At 36.2% G+C, this 15,040-nt stretch overlaps 1 protein-coding gene across 2 annotated transcripts in view; it reads left to right on the top strand.

The window, feature by feature from the left end:
• Positions 1–5,303, top strand: part of LOC121413381 — a 33,792-nt gene extending 28,489 nt beyond the window's left edge. For both annotated transcript variants that reach the window (XM_041606175.1, XM_041606174.1), the window contains exons 10-13: positions 339–456; positions 2,463–2,609; positions 3,952–4,038; positions 5,092–5,303. In XM_041606175.1, the coding sequence (XP_041462109.1) occupies positions 339–456; positions 2,463–2,609; positions 3,952–4,038; positions 5,092–5,234 (495 nt within the window). In that variant the 3' untranslated portion in view covers positions 5,235–5,303. The remainder of the gene's footprint in view (positions 1–338; positions 457–2,462; positions 2,610–3,951; positions 4,039–5,091) is intronic.
• Positions 5,304–15,040: the final 9,737 nt, after the last annotated feature.

The raw sequence follows: 15,040 nt of genomic DNA, 5'->3' as shown, positions 1-15,040 counted from the left end.
CAATCTTAAACTAGTGCCAATGCTAATGGTATTCAACTCACACAATCATGTTAATGATTTTGTACTACATTAGGATGCATCCGATGAATGTAAATCTGATCAACAAGTCTCTGTGATGTATGGTGCATGCAAATGGAAATTTAAATGCTCCTTTAAATGAATTATGGAATATTTCCTCTGAATCTATATCTTTTACTTCATTTTAATAGATTTATTGCATTCATTTCTTTTGCCAGTTTTGCCTTTTTTTTCATTTTTTTAGAGAAATACTTATTTGTGGAAGAATTAAGTGAAATGAATTTAATCATGCTTATTTTCTTCATCTCAACTCTTTGTAGGTGCTCATCAATACCTTATCAAGATCAGAGATGTTTTCAAGGGCTTCACTGGTTTTTGTCTATAATCTGGCCATGTTTTTCAGCGCTGAAGCATATGATGATAAAGCTGTTATCATCAGTAAGTTGCCTCACCCCACCCAGGGGTATGAGAATTTGATGCTCTACTTGTGTACTTTAATAATAATAATAATAATGATAATAATAATAATAGGCATTTATATAGTGCCATGTATCTAGAAGTATTCTATTCCGCGGCACAATGTTATTACCCCGGCTTTAGCTCGAGCTGCCTTTCAGGGCTCATGCATTCAAGGAATTAATCCTGCCAGGTACCCATTCACCTCACCTGGGTTGAGTGCAGCACAATGTGGATAAATTTCTTGCTGAAGGAAATTATGCCATGGCTAGGATACGAACCCACAACCCTCTGTTTCAAAGTCAGAAGACTAATCCAGTGGGCCACAACGCTCCACTTAATGATGAAATTACATAGGGCACCCATCGTCATTATCATCATTGTCATCACCATCATCATGATCATCACCACCATCATCATATCATCATCATCACCTTTGTCATAATCATCATCATCAGTTGAAAGCTACTGAAATCATTCAATTTGATTGGTAGATAGTATACTTGTTTAAAGACCCTGACCGGTGTACAAACAATCATATATCAAAATAAAGGTAATGATTCATACAATACAAATATACCAAAAATATTACATATATCTCCTTCCAATAGTTAAAAAATATTAGATAAAAATCAAAGAAACTGCTCCTCCACATTACGCTTCGATTGAGCACGTTGTGTCTGGAGGGTTGTGATTCCATAGGTTTGTGTACAAAAGCATTGGGTATTTTCTTCCATTTCCATGTTATGAATCCATTTTTTTTCCGTTTTCGGATGAAAATGGCACTCAAAATTATTCACTGTTGAAATTGATGTAAACTTACAACTATTCACTACCTTTTTGTGATTTCTTTGTTTGGCTCTTATTGGGCCTAAATTGCTATGTCAGGAAAAGTCGTTATACATAATCTAAATGTAGATAGAATTAAAATCTGCGCCAAATAAGCAGGAAATAAAATATGGCAAAAACTAGTTCAAAACTGTAGATTTCATAAATTCAAGCTTGTGGGAAAAATGTATGTGATATCCCTCTGTGATAGAAGTGAAGAGAATGAAATGCGTTACCTGGAAAGCAAAAAAATCACCCAGTTTTTCTGTGTACAAACCTATGGAATCATGAGGCTTCTTACACAACGTGACGTCACGGTCTCGAGGCAGGTGAAAAGCACAATAAAGCCTATTTTCTGAACAGGGTTCGAAGCCCGATAATTGGAATATTCTTAAGCAAAATACTCAGCTGGGAAGCGGTGAAAATGCATAAAGCATACCTTGCTGTATTTAGTAGCTTATAAGCTTTCGATTGGTATATAATTTGTCATTTTCAATTTTGGGTCCGGTCTGGATCTTTAAGAGAAATTGTCTTTATGAAAAAGGAGCCAGGGATCAACCTAGATGAAAATAAAACCATTTCAAAATCGTAGACATACAAGTAAAGATTCACATAATGAATAATGATGCATTGTAGGATAGATTGATTCTTATCTCATTCATGTAGGGAGATTTATTCATTGATTTACTGATTTACTTACTTGCTGATTTACTTACCTTACTTTACTTACTTGCCTTACTTTACTTACTGATTTACTTACTTGCCTTACTTTACTTTCTTACTGATTTACTTACTTGCCTTACTTTACTTACTTGCCCTACTTTACTTACTTACTGATTTACTTACTTGCCTTACTTTACTTACTGATTTACTTACTTGCCTTACTTACTTTACTTACTTGCCTTTTTTTTACTTACTGATTCTCTTACTTGCCTTACTTGCCTTACTTTACTTTAATATTTACTTATTTATTTATTGTTTTATTTAGTTATCAGTCTTCTTTTAGTAGGATGGCTCCATCAGTAATTGGTATACTGTTATCCTTGGAGACCATACAACAAAAATACAAAAAAAACCATACATATGAAAATTGAACTATGTGCAGATAAGACAGACATTTGTCAAACAAATTTCCTTATTTTACTGAAATCTTTTTTCAGATGGTTCTGGGAACCCAGCCAAGATGAAGAAGGCTCTCCAAGCCAAGAAAGCTGAGCAGATAAACAAACAGAATCAGAAGAATGCCATCCAAGGATCATCAGCATACAAATCTATACAGGGAACCACTGCTTCAAATTTCATCTCCGGTATTAATTAGATTTATATGCGTCATAATATTAATAATGATAATAATAATAATAATAATATAGGGTATTTATATTGCGCACATATCCACCTTGTTAGGTGCTCAAGGTGCTCCTATATTACCCGGCTAAGCTAGGCATTCACAGCGCACACAGCTTCTTGAGGAATTACTTCCTACCGGTACCCATTTACCTCACCTGGGTCGAGTGCAGCACATTGTGGATCAGTTTCTTGCTGAAGGAAATTACGCCATGGCTGGGATTCGAACTCACGACCCTCTGTTTCAAAGTCTGAAGACTAATCCACTGGGCCACAACGCTCTACATGCGTTGTGCATCATAATAATAATCTGAACAGGTGATCCATGACATCTGACACCACAAGCAGGGGATACTACCCCGAGCCGTAAATAGTACCAAAACTTTACGAATCGATGGGCGGTAGGCCTGGGAGTAAACATCGATTGAACGAATGGCTCACTGCCGGTTGCTAATCGATTAGCAAAATTTACACTGTTCGAATTTTCGGCAGATCTCGATTAGACACTTCGGATAACTTGAATGCTCAAGTAATTACAAAGTGACAAGATAACAATTATTTTTAGATACCTGATACGCTTTTTAAAATGAGTTCACATTTAAACACCATCCTGAAAGAGGTCCGAAGATTTTAATCCCACCCGGCCTTGGCCTTGATACACAATGTACGTTGTATGCATATGTGTATATAACTCTATGGTTGCATAATGGGCGGGGCTTAAATTGATCAGCTGTACATAAAGTTGGTATTTGATAGCAATGCCTATACATGCAGATCAATCACCATGTTTTGTACTTTTATTAGGATTGATTTATTTGGATGATATGTCTCACCATGTCTAAACACAATGGCCGGTTCTCTGAAGTCGGGTTTAACTTAAACTCAGGTTTAAAGTTGTGGTTTAAGGATGGATAGCCAATTGTTACATAAATCACTAACAGTAGAGATAACATATTTCAGCTTATTTGGCTCTCAAATCATTCATAATTGTCTAGGAAGTATAAATAGATGATTGTCTTCACCATCAATGAATCGGGAAAGAGTACAGTAAATACAAGAAACATACAACATGATAAAAATGTTGACACTTTCGGCTTCCCATAATTTTAGCAGAGTTAGTTTACGGTCTAAGTTAAACCTGACTTCAGAATACGGGCCTATGAAAAAAAAACACTGCTAAGCTTTGTTTCACTGATACCATGTTTCACTGATATTATGTTTTCTTTTGAATTGGTAAATTATTTGGCCTCTCACTTGAAGGTTATCTAAAGTGAAAAATCATTTTGACGGTCTTGTCTTTTGCAGAGAATGATGTGTTCCTGATGCCACTAAAAGGAGAAATGTTTATTCCTGGTGTGGACAATTTCACCTTTGAGGAAAAGAGTATTATTTGTAAGTACATCCCACCTGTTTATTTGTGCAATACACCACATGGCTTGTCTGTGTATAGCCCTGCCACTGTGTGCTTAAATTATGGTGATATGTAACATAGCATTAAATACAAAGTTTAAGTGCTGCATATTATTTGCCTGGCTTTAGCTCGGCTACTCTTTTCGGGCATGAAAGCATTCAAGGAATTTCTTCTGATCGGATACCCATTTACTACACCTGTGTGGTAAAACAGATAAATGCCTTGCCAAAGGATGGAGGTGCTGCAGTGGGTTTTGAACCCTGGACCTTGTGGTTCAAAGTCCCAACACATATCCGATGTGCCACGGCACCTTTTCCCCAATACATACAAAAAAAGATAAAGAAAAATGATATTAGAAAATTGAAGGGGTATTGAATATTTTTCACAATCTTTTTTGTAAGACAGAATATAAACAGACACACAAGCTGATTTGCATTTACATCGTTACAGTGACCACAACTTTCAGCAATATCAAATATGTATTAGTGTTATCACCACCACCATCATCATCAACATCATCATCATCACCATCGGCCAGCATCATCATCATCACCATCACCATCATCATCATCATCATCTTCATTATCATCATCATTTTATCATCATCATCAATCATCACTATCATTATCATCATCATCACTATCATCACCATCATCATATCACCATCAGCCAGCATCATCATTGTCATTATCATCATCATCATCACCATCATCATCACCACCATCATCATCACCATCATCACCATCATCATCACCATCATCATCACCATCATCATCATCACCATCATCATCATCACCATCATCATCACCATCATCATTTATCATCACCATCATCATCACCATCATCATCACCATCATCACCATCACCATCTTCACCATCATCATTTTATCATTATCACCTTCATCATCACCATCACAATCATCTTCAAAATCATCTTGTCACCTTTGCTCTGACATAATCTTATCTGAATTCCTCTGTCCTATGTACTTGCTTTTTCATGTTTAATGTATTCCTTCCATATTTTGTCTTGATAGATCTTCCTGAAGCACAACTCAAAGAGATCAAACTCACTGCACAAGGAGATACGCTAGTTCTTACCATAGAGGGCAGCAGACTACTCAGCTTATGCAACTCGTATCCCGACATACAGGTCAACATACCCAGGCCTGTTTTATGATTATTAACTTCTCTTTTTATAATTTCAATCAGCGAAATATATTTAATGAAAATAACTGGATTTATATAGCACTCTCTGCCTGAGGATACAAAGTGCTGCAATTATAACCCTAGCTTGAGCTACCAGTTTTTTTCGACGACTCTTGGTACATTCAAAGAATTGATCCTGCCAGGTTCCCATATACACATATATTTTACATTGTGTAAATTGTACATGTGCTTGCATAGTGTATGCTCAAGTTGTGACAAAGTCATATTTTTGTACATTTTCTATTAGTTTTTCTAATTTTTTCCTCATGCAAAAGGTCAAGTTTTATTTAATACATTTTGATATGAAATATTTTAAAAATGGAAAAGAATGGTGTGCTATGAAAGTCTTACAGTGTTAGTAATTTCCGTTGTCTTCATTGTAAGATCTTAAGACAAATCTCTAATTAAATAACAAAATTATCCCATGATCAAACTACAAAACTTATTTCATATATATATATGTTGCTTCCTTTACATTGATTCTGAAATATAGTTCAAATATATGATTTCAATGAAATGTATAAAATATGAGTGTGTATTCATAAACTGATATTCTTTACCTGTGTAATAAACATATTTATGTAATAACTCATATTTTCAAGTAATTTCTCTTCTCTGGTAATAATATCTTGATTATCATTATCTATATGAGGTAGAGAATGTATCAATCTATTTTCATAGTTTTTAATAAATTTCTAGTACTGTCTTTCCTCCCTCCCTCCATATATATATACATATATACATATATATATATATGTATATATATATATGTATATATATATATATATATATATATATACAAATATATATTTTTTTTTGGGGGGGGGGATGCAAAACCAAAGAGAAATTACCATGACTGAATATAGAATGTCTCAATAGTATAATTTATTAACTCTATATTCAGATTGGGGATTTGTTTTCTTTTTGAGTTTTTGACTCAAGAATGAGAAGTGGACATGCTGAATGATTGATGTCCTTGAAGAATGTCTTCAGATAAGCACATGTACATGGATGCTTTTTATACGTCACAAACTCACATTATCAAAACAAAAATAAGATTCATGAATTAGGGCAGAGTCATTTTTTTCATGCATTTTAATAAGAAATGAGAAAGAATTAAAGGGTGTGGTTTTGGTGCCTTCAACCATACTAGGTAGTATAATGGGCTTTTGGGGGATGATAAGAATTTTTATTTTTTGTGGCATAGAATTGCCTGTAGTGTCTGAAAATTACCATTTATCGGGGTATTTTAGCATGAGAGCTTACATAAAACAAACTGAATACATGTATGTGTGTTGTGAATTATCTCACATTTTATTTGGGTGATAATGGAACACTGCGAGATATAGGTATGAATAAGATTTTAATAAATTATTTTTCTACGGTAGATATGTACATTATGAGCCTAGATGACAAAGATACACCGATCAGTGTTCACAAAATCACAGTAAAGAACAGGTTTGAGGAGACTTTGGAGAACCCTTTGAGATGTTCATTTTTATACATTACAAGGTACACGTATTGCGAACCTGTCTTACTTGGGAATTTCTTAATTTCTATGTTGGCATATATTTTACTTCCAGAAAGGAAATGAAGGACGGTTTAATTGCATTTTTCAGAATATTATAAATTGTGTTATTCAAATATTGAACAAGGGTATGAAAAAAATAGTTTATTCTCAATATTATTATGAGTAGATGGAATCAATTTTTTTTTACCTTCTTGCAAACTACTCAATTTTGAACTCATTGATCATCTCAAACATGTTTAATTAAGATGTTGTTTGAAGGTTTGCATGGTGGCATGTACAATTGCTGATGTGGTTTAAGGTACACCGTGTGGAGTGTTATAGAAACAGTGGATAGAAGAAGACCCCTGAAGACAGACAGTCAACCTGTCCGAAATGTCGAGTCTCTCTACTACTCATCATCTCTACTCGCCGACTCAAGCCAGCATCTCATCAGCTCTACTACTCAAGCTGTTCTCAACTCATCATTCTCTTCTGGTTTAGTCCTTTTCAGGACTACATTCAAGGAAGAATACTCTACTCTCAAATCTCCACTTTCTCGCCTATCCATTTCTTCTCTTCTATCCACTGTTTCTATAACACTCCACATGGTGTATCGTAAACCACATCAGCGAATGTTTAATTAAGCTAATTTTTCTTCAAAATTTCAGTGTGGAAATGAAATCCATCTCAAATCTTTGTATCACTTAAGAGTTGCAAACATAGCAAATGAATATACATGTACAGTACCTACGCAACTTATTTAATTTCTTTTTTGAATATTTATTTCCTTTTTTAATATTCTATTTATGTCAGATGTATTTATTATTTGTCAAGAGTCGTGTTAATTCATTCCAACTGTATTTTATTCTCATTTTGAGCAATCTCATTAGTATTGTGTGATTCATCTAAACTTCATCTTGAAGTCACCTTGTAGATCAAAGTATTCAGTACAAAATGCAAGTTCTCTCCAGTTTTACGTGCTAAAGAAACAATAGCGTATTTATAGCAGCCACTTCACACACACTTTCAGCAACATCCAGAATCTATTGAAAGTGCCATCAAATCACAAAGGACAGATTTGAGGTCCTTGTCGAAAGTTGGACTGGGACAGCACATCATCTTGAGATTTGGACTGGACAAGAAATAGACCAGTTCGTAGTTATTTCATGGACAATTTTGGTCAAATGATCTTTCATTTCTTTCATTGAGATAGGCAGATTTCAAAGCAAGATATTATGTAAGGATGCCTTACATAGTGGGATGAAGAAATTGAACAGACCAGGTGACAAGAATAGCACATCAATGAACACTCTATGAAGGTATTTGTTGCATTTCTACTTTGAATGCATATTAGAGGATGTTGTACAATGTACTTGGCAAACTGAAATATACCAGTCATTCGTGGACGCATGTTTTTTATGTGGATGTGAATGAAAAACACAATTCAAAAGAATATATGAATAATCAAGACATCGAAGTTGGTGCGTATCTCATTAAATTTTAAACCACCATGTCACTTAAGTACAAATGACCTTCCTCTGATCATGCGCAGAGTGGAACTACGAACTGGCTTATTGCAAATATGTTGTATGTCCAGAATCTAGGACGTCACTGCTGCTATGATCCACTGATTTCTAACAAATGCTGCTTTGTATATGAAGGGCTTTTGACAAAAGATTCTATGTGTTATAGAAAGCATCCGTGAAGTGATTGCTAAAATGCCCTAATATGTACACTGCAAAAACTCCGGTGTTTATTTAACACCAGCCCGGAATCTATATATGTCCACACCAGAGAAGTATTGAAACAACACCAGTTTGGAATCAAACCCATGCTGTTTTAATACTAATTGGTGTTGTATAAACACCTATCTGGTGTTAGCACTTCTCTGGTGTGGACATACATAGATTCAGGGCTGGTGTTAAATCAACACCATGTGTATTTGTTAATACAGGGCTGCCAAGTTTCCTGATTCAAATTTTGATTTCTTTATTTTAAATTATTTTTCTTTTTTTTTAGCACAAACTTTTATTCAGGGTAAATTTCCCCTTCAGAACAACAAGTCCATGTACTAAAATATTGTAAGCTCACAAAATACCAAAAACAGAACACATAATGTAAATTCATCTGTATTTAATTTCTTCATTGTGCACAGTACACTGTATTCAATAAATAGCATATTCAAATGTACATTATATAGCATAACAAAAATGTACTTGTAAACCAAATGTTTGTTCATAAGAGTGAGTGGCTGCATACCTGCATTTGTACAGATCTGAAATAGAATATTTTTTCTTTTTCACTGTTTTTCTACTGCTTGCCTTTCCTATTCCAATTTATACATAATAAAATCTATGCAGTACATTGCTTCTTTAAAAACATTAATTATGCGTTTTTTGCTTTCTTCTGTCTGTTTGAAAAAATATAAACTATTTCTTTCCTAAGTAACATCTTTCACTGGCCTATTATTACTATTTCAATAAGGTATTTAAACAATAACACTTTACAAGGCCATGTTGCCTGGGAATTAAAATACAATAAATTGTTTCCCACCCCGACATGGCTCCCATCACAAAAAAGTTAGCGATTAATAGTACGCTTGATTTTTACAATTACATACTGTATTCAATCATTCCATCATTTTACTGGTATCTTATCTGGCAGAAGGGTCTATCTGCACTATAAAAAGTGTTAGTAATCTGGCAAAGGGGTTTATCTGCACATAGACCCTTTTGCCAGATTACCGGTAAATTATGGAGATGTGTTCATTTAATCAGGCAAAAGGGTCTATGTGCGCATACATCCTATTGCCAGATCGAAAGGTGGGGGATCGATGTGTAATTTAATTAGGAAGAAAGGTATATCAAAGTCCTGTGCCCAACCTAGCCTGCAGCTTGAAGTTTGGGGCTATCCAAGTTTGCCAAAAGTATTTTCTGAGTACTTTGGGTTACTTTTCTCCAAAAGTAGTATACTTTGCTCTAAACAAAAAAATTCTCTGTGCCTTCAGGCAATGCAGCAGTGGGAACTACTGGAGATCAAAGGAAGAAGCATGTACATGTACCTTCAAACTAGTACAGATGAATTCAAGGCAGACATTATCAAGCACATCAATGCTTTTAGGCCACAAGTATCTCACTATGAGAGGGAGCATGCCCCTTTCAGCAGGCATCTCCCGGCTGGACTTTCTGTCAAATATATTCATCAGCATTTTTCGTCTCAACCAGGAAAGGAATGTTCCTATTCCACATACTTTAGAATATTCAAAGAGCAGAACATATCCTTCAACCAGCCTGAAATGGACCTATGTCAGGTATGCCTACTACACACAAACAAACATGTATTAATGATGAAGAACACAATTGCAAAGACTGTAACTGTGAAGAATGCAGAAATTATGCCCCCCACAAGGTGCGAGCTGCAAAGGCACGGGATGCCATTCACAGAGACACAGCCCTCATGGATCAAACAAACAACGTCTTGGTTGTTACCGCTGACATGCAGAAGGCAATATCTATGCCAAAACTTCCCACCAAGGAGCACTATTTCGCCAGCAAGATTGTCTTGTTTAATGAAACATTTGCTTCACCTTCCAAAAAAGCACTTTTCTAATATTAAATACAACTGTATATTGATACACGTACAGATCGAGTCTTTTATATATGTCCGGCATTACCCCCTGATCTCGGGGTAATCCCGGACGCCGCCATTTTCTCTTTTTGTTTATAATTCCATATCCTTGACCTTGAAGTTACTAATACAGTGTTACTAACTACCATGATGAATACTCTTTACAATGATACCCATAGGTCAGCATATACATGCTTAGTAATGAACTTATGTGGTAAAAAAAGAAAGGTGGGATTACCCCACTTTCCCTATGTGTTCTCTGGCATGAAGGTGAAGCCGGCAGGATGTCGTTCATATCGCTAGTGCTTACCTGCACTTTGTACGAGCGAATAAAGACAAGGAAGAGATCAAGATCTATGCTGACAACTGTATGGCCCAAAATAAAAACTGGACTCTCTTCTCAGCAATGACCAGAATTGTGAATGATCAAGTACCTCGAACCTGGGCATACATTTATGGCAGCAGACAGCATTCATGGCAATATTGCAATGAAATTGAACTCAAAGACCGCTATAAATGATTTCCATGACTACCAGGACGAGATCAAGGGAATTGAGTGCATAGTACTGGACCACACCGACATGTACCACTTTGATGCCAAGTCTCAGAAAAATACGATGGTCCGATTGAGAGAAGAGAGGGTGGAAGAATTCCTGATAGGAAATGACAGTCTCTACAAAAAATCTTCACATGAAGATCAGGAAGAGTTCGAGGAGGTAAATTTTCTTTGAAAATCTGCCAGCAAAGAGATCACTAAGTTGATCACATATGGGGAAAACACAGTGGATTCAGTTCCAAGAATGGCATCAGCCTGTGGCATCTCTGAGGACAAGAAGGAGATTATGCAGCTGGTCACTGTCATACCACCTCACAAACAAATGTTCTACTTAATATTTATTTATTTTTTGTTGGGGGGGGTTAGGTTTTAAATTTTCCAATCGCTAAGACACCCTGTGCATCCAACCAATTGCTTTCAGAACAAAGTCAATTAGTTATAAATGCCTAGTAGATCATATGTTTTTGTTACATTTCTGGTAGACCAAAATGGCTGTGGACCAAATGCCTACTTGACCAATTAGTTACGGACCTAATGCCTAGAAGATCAAATGGTTTTTTGTAACATTCCTAAATAAATCTGTTTTCATCATGAGTTTAAAAAAGGTTCTCTTCAAAGAGAATGAAGGACAGAGTTGGCTCGTCAGTTTCATTCTATATTACAAGCGCGAGAGAAAGAGAATACATGAGGAAGAGGAAGAATGGTTACCGTCACCTGAAGTAATCTAAAAAAAAGTTGGTGGATCACTAAATGTGTTTTCCTATTGAATTCAGTTTTCATATGCATTTAAATGTAAATGAAGGTTCTCTTACAGGAGAATGAAACTCTCAAGGTGAACTTGCTTGTATGAAAGCAGAAAAAAAATAAGAGTGAAATTTGATCACTACAAATTTATGGGCATTTGAATGTCAAGGTCACTATGGAAATCCCTTTATTGGCCACGTGACCAAGATCTGTGATGTCGAACCAATCGCTACTTAATGTGAATGTAGCACATACCCCCCCCCCCCCACCTTCCTCCAAAACAATACACCAAAAATACTGACAACAACTCTCTCATACTTGAGAAATGGCATTCTGAATTAATAGCAAAGTGGATGAGGATCATGTTGGACAATAAATGAGCCGTTTTTCATTATCTTTTTGAAGAGACGACTTCATACCAGTAAAGAAGAGACGTGTAGAATGTGCAAAGAGGCCTCCTATGCAAACAGGAAATATCACAAGATTGTAGGTATCTGTTTTCTCCATTCCCTAACCCAGCAAACCGCACACGAAGGCACGATAGTGGAAAGATCTACCACAGTCAACATGACGTGGTGGCTTATTCGTGAGAACGATCAGCTGTTTCTCATTGTGAATGGGAGGAGGGCTTTCAGCCAGAACCGGAGCATCAAATTCTCCAGAGTCAAGGGGATGACGGTCCACGCCGGTGGCAGCAACCAGCAAGATGACAAAGCTTTGGTAACTATTGCTTTGGTAACTATTGTTTTGGGTTTTCATGAACATTTATCTTGACTCTGAACCAAGTTGGATTCAAGATACGTTCTCCTTAACATTACGAAAATTCGATGGAATCGTACAATACAGGATCAATTTTCAGATTTTGCACAAATCGCCATCTTGAAGTAAATGAAAAAACATGTATGCGCATGCGCGACATGAATATTTATAAGATGTCGTCACTGTTAAGGTTTAATGAATATGCATTACAAGAAGAGATAAGAAAACTTCGGGCGAATAACGAACTTGCTTTTCAAATAAATCGCGATTTAGGTATTTCAGTAATGGATATCATTCTTGCTTGCATTTAACATAGAAAAAAAATACATTATTTAAAGAAGAATTAATTTCATCAAAATTATATTTATCTCAATCTATATATGGACAAACATGACTGCGTTTACAAAATACATTTTTTTTAAAATTAGAGATGTAATAAGTTAGAATCTAGGTCAATATTGAGTCGACATCGACGTCAGAGACGTAGATCGCGTTGCAAATATGGAGGAAATTGAAGAAGAATTCAGAATAAAACTAAAGGTGCCCCAAAAAAGGGCACTGGAAGAGGCCCAAATTGGAAAAGACAGCATGGTAATTCTTCCGACAGGATTTGGAAAGAGCACGTGCTTTGCCCTCCATCACAAAATATTGGAGAAAGTAATAAATCACAAAGAAGAACCAGTTTAAACTGGACCAGTCTGACCAGTAGAATTTCAACTTAGAATTTCAACTTAGAGATTTCAACTTAAATTAGAGATGTAATAAGTTAGAATCTAGGTCAATATTGAGTCCACATCGATGTCAGAGACGTAGATCGCGTTGCAAATATGGAGGAAATTGAAGAAGAATTCAGAATAAAACTAAAGGTGCCCCAAAAAAGGGCACTGGAAGAGGCCCAAATTGGAAAAGACAGCATGGTAATTCTTCCGACAGGATTTGGAAAGAGCACGTGCTTTGCCCTCCATCACAAAATATTGGAGAAAGTAATAAATCACAAAGAACCAGTTTAAACTGGACCAGTCTGACCAGTAGAATTTCAACTGGTAACTCGATCTGGAAATTGCAACATTGGTTACTTGTTTTACTGGTTCAATACTGCGCGAATATCAGTCCATATGAACTTAGACTGGATGAACTAAGCTAGACCAGTCCATTTAAAAAGTTACATGTTGAAATTCCTTTTGTCAAACTGATCGTGAATTACTAACTCGAAATTGAAGTGGTCTTAATTGATATTAGTCTACTGGAGTTTGTTTACTGGTCTCAATATTATTACTTGTGTCCTTATCTAGTAGCACTCAGTCAACTGGATCCCATACTGATCTTTTTTGGTCGAATTGCAAAGTTCTGGTCATTTGAAATAAGACTTCAATTTCAATAGGCTTTGTTATTTCAAGCGCCAATACAAACCACATAAGTGAGGCTATCAAATCATCTTTTTACTCACAAGATGTAGCAATTAATATTGTTTTCAATTATGCATTATGCACTTCTACGAGAATGAACGAGACAACTGAGCGGGTTAGGAGGAAGGCGGAAGAGTACAAACAAGGGATGAGGAATCATGGAGAACAAAGATAGGTGAGTCACATCGACATAAATCGACATCTGTGACAAGTACGTATCTGCAGACTAAGAGACAGGCAATGGAATGGATCTTAACATGTATACAAAATGTACATAATCGTACATATGCTACTAAACACCTAGGAAATGTGTGCTTTAATGTGGACCAAGTCTGATGAGGATTATTGATGATCCGGCATTTGGTAAGTGTGACTAAGGGGAATGCCGTTGTATTGGTAACAATATCTATACCCCTATTTTTCTTTCTCCATACTTAACTGCAGAAGGAAGGCTTGCCTCTTGGACAATATACATTTCAAGAATTGGTTATGGAACATTTTTCTACTTTAGAGACAAACTCACAGCCATCAATTTTACTCTTCACAGCAATGAAGATCCAAACTACTATCGGCCGTGTTTTAACTGTTAAATGTTCAAGGACATGCCGAGCTGTTCTGAATACCTTTTTCATGAATTATCGCCCACAGGGGGCACTAATTACCAGCCCAAATTTCATACGAGAATCAATCCAAAGATTAATGGCAAAGCTCCACAGGATAATGCAAGATTCCAGGTGGGGTTAGGAGAAAATTTCGGATTAAAATACCGATACGTCCTTCAACCTAGAATGATTCCTCTTCAATTGAGGGTTTGACTGTCCGGTCAAGAGATCCCATAGTAAAAGAGAATGGTCGTCAGGGGTTAGAGAGTGCCTTACGGCTCCTATATCCCTTTCGGGAGTGAATTACACTCTACCCCAAGAAGACTGTCAGAAGCTACGGCACACTCAAATTGCCACGCTTAAAGAGATTTCTCAATTTCGGAAGGCCGCAGGGGCAAATCCAAAAGAAGTTGAATCTCAAGGCCTTGTTTATGCTGACAAGCATATTGGGGACAAAGATGTACAAGCTGAATTCAAATGCATGCAGATTGCCTTTTAAGAGGTGAAGTCCTAGAAGTAGCAGTTAGGACGTTTCCCACCGGGTGTAATCATATTCTGCAGTTACTGCCGGAA

Source organism: Lytechinus variegatus, chromosome 4 (assembly GCF_018143015.1).
Source record: "Lytechinus variegatus isolate NC3 chromosome 4, Lvar_3.0, whole genome shotgun sequence".
In the NCBI taxonomy this organism is placed as follows: domain Eukaryota; kingdom Metazoa; phylum Echinodermata; class Echinoidea; order Temnopleuroida; family Toxopneustidae; genus Lytechinus; species Lytechinus variegatus.
Note: the sequence above shows the minus strand (reverse complement) of the source record. Positions and strands in the feature narration are given on the sequence as shown.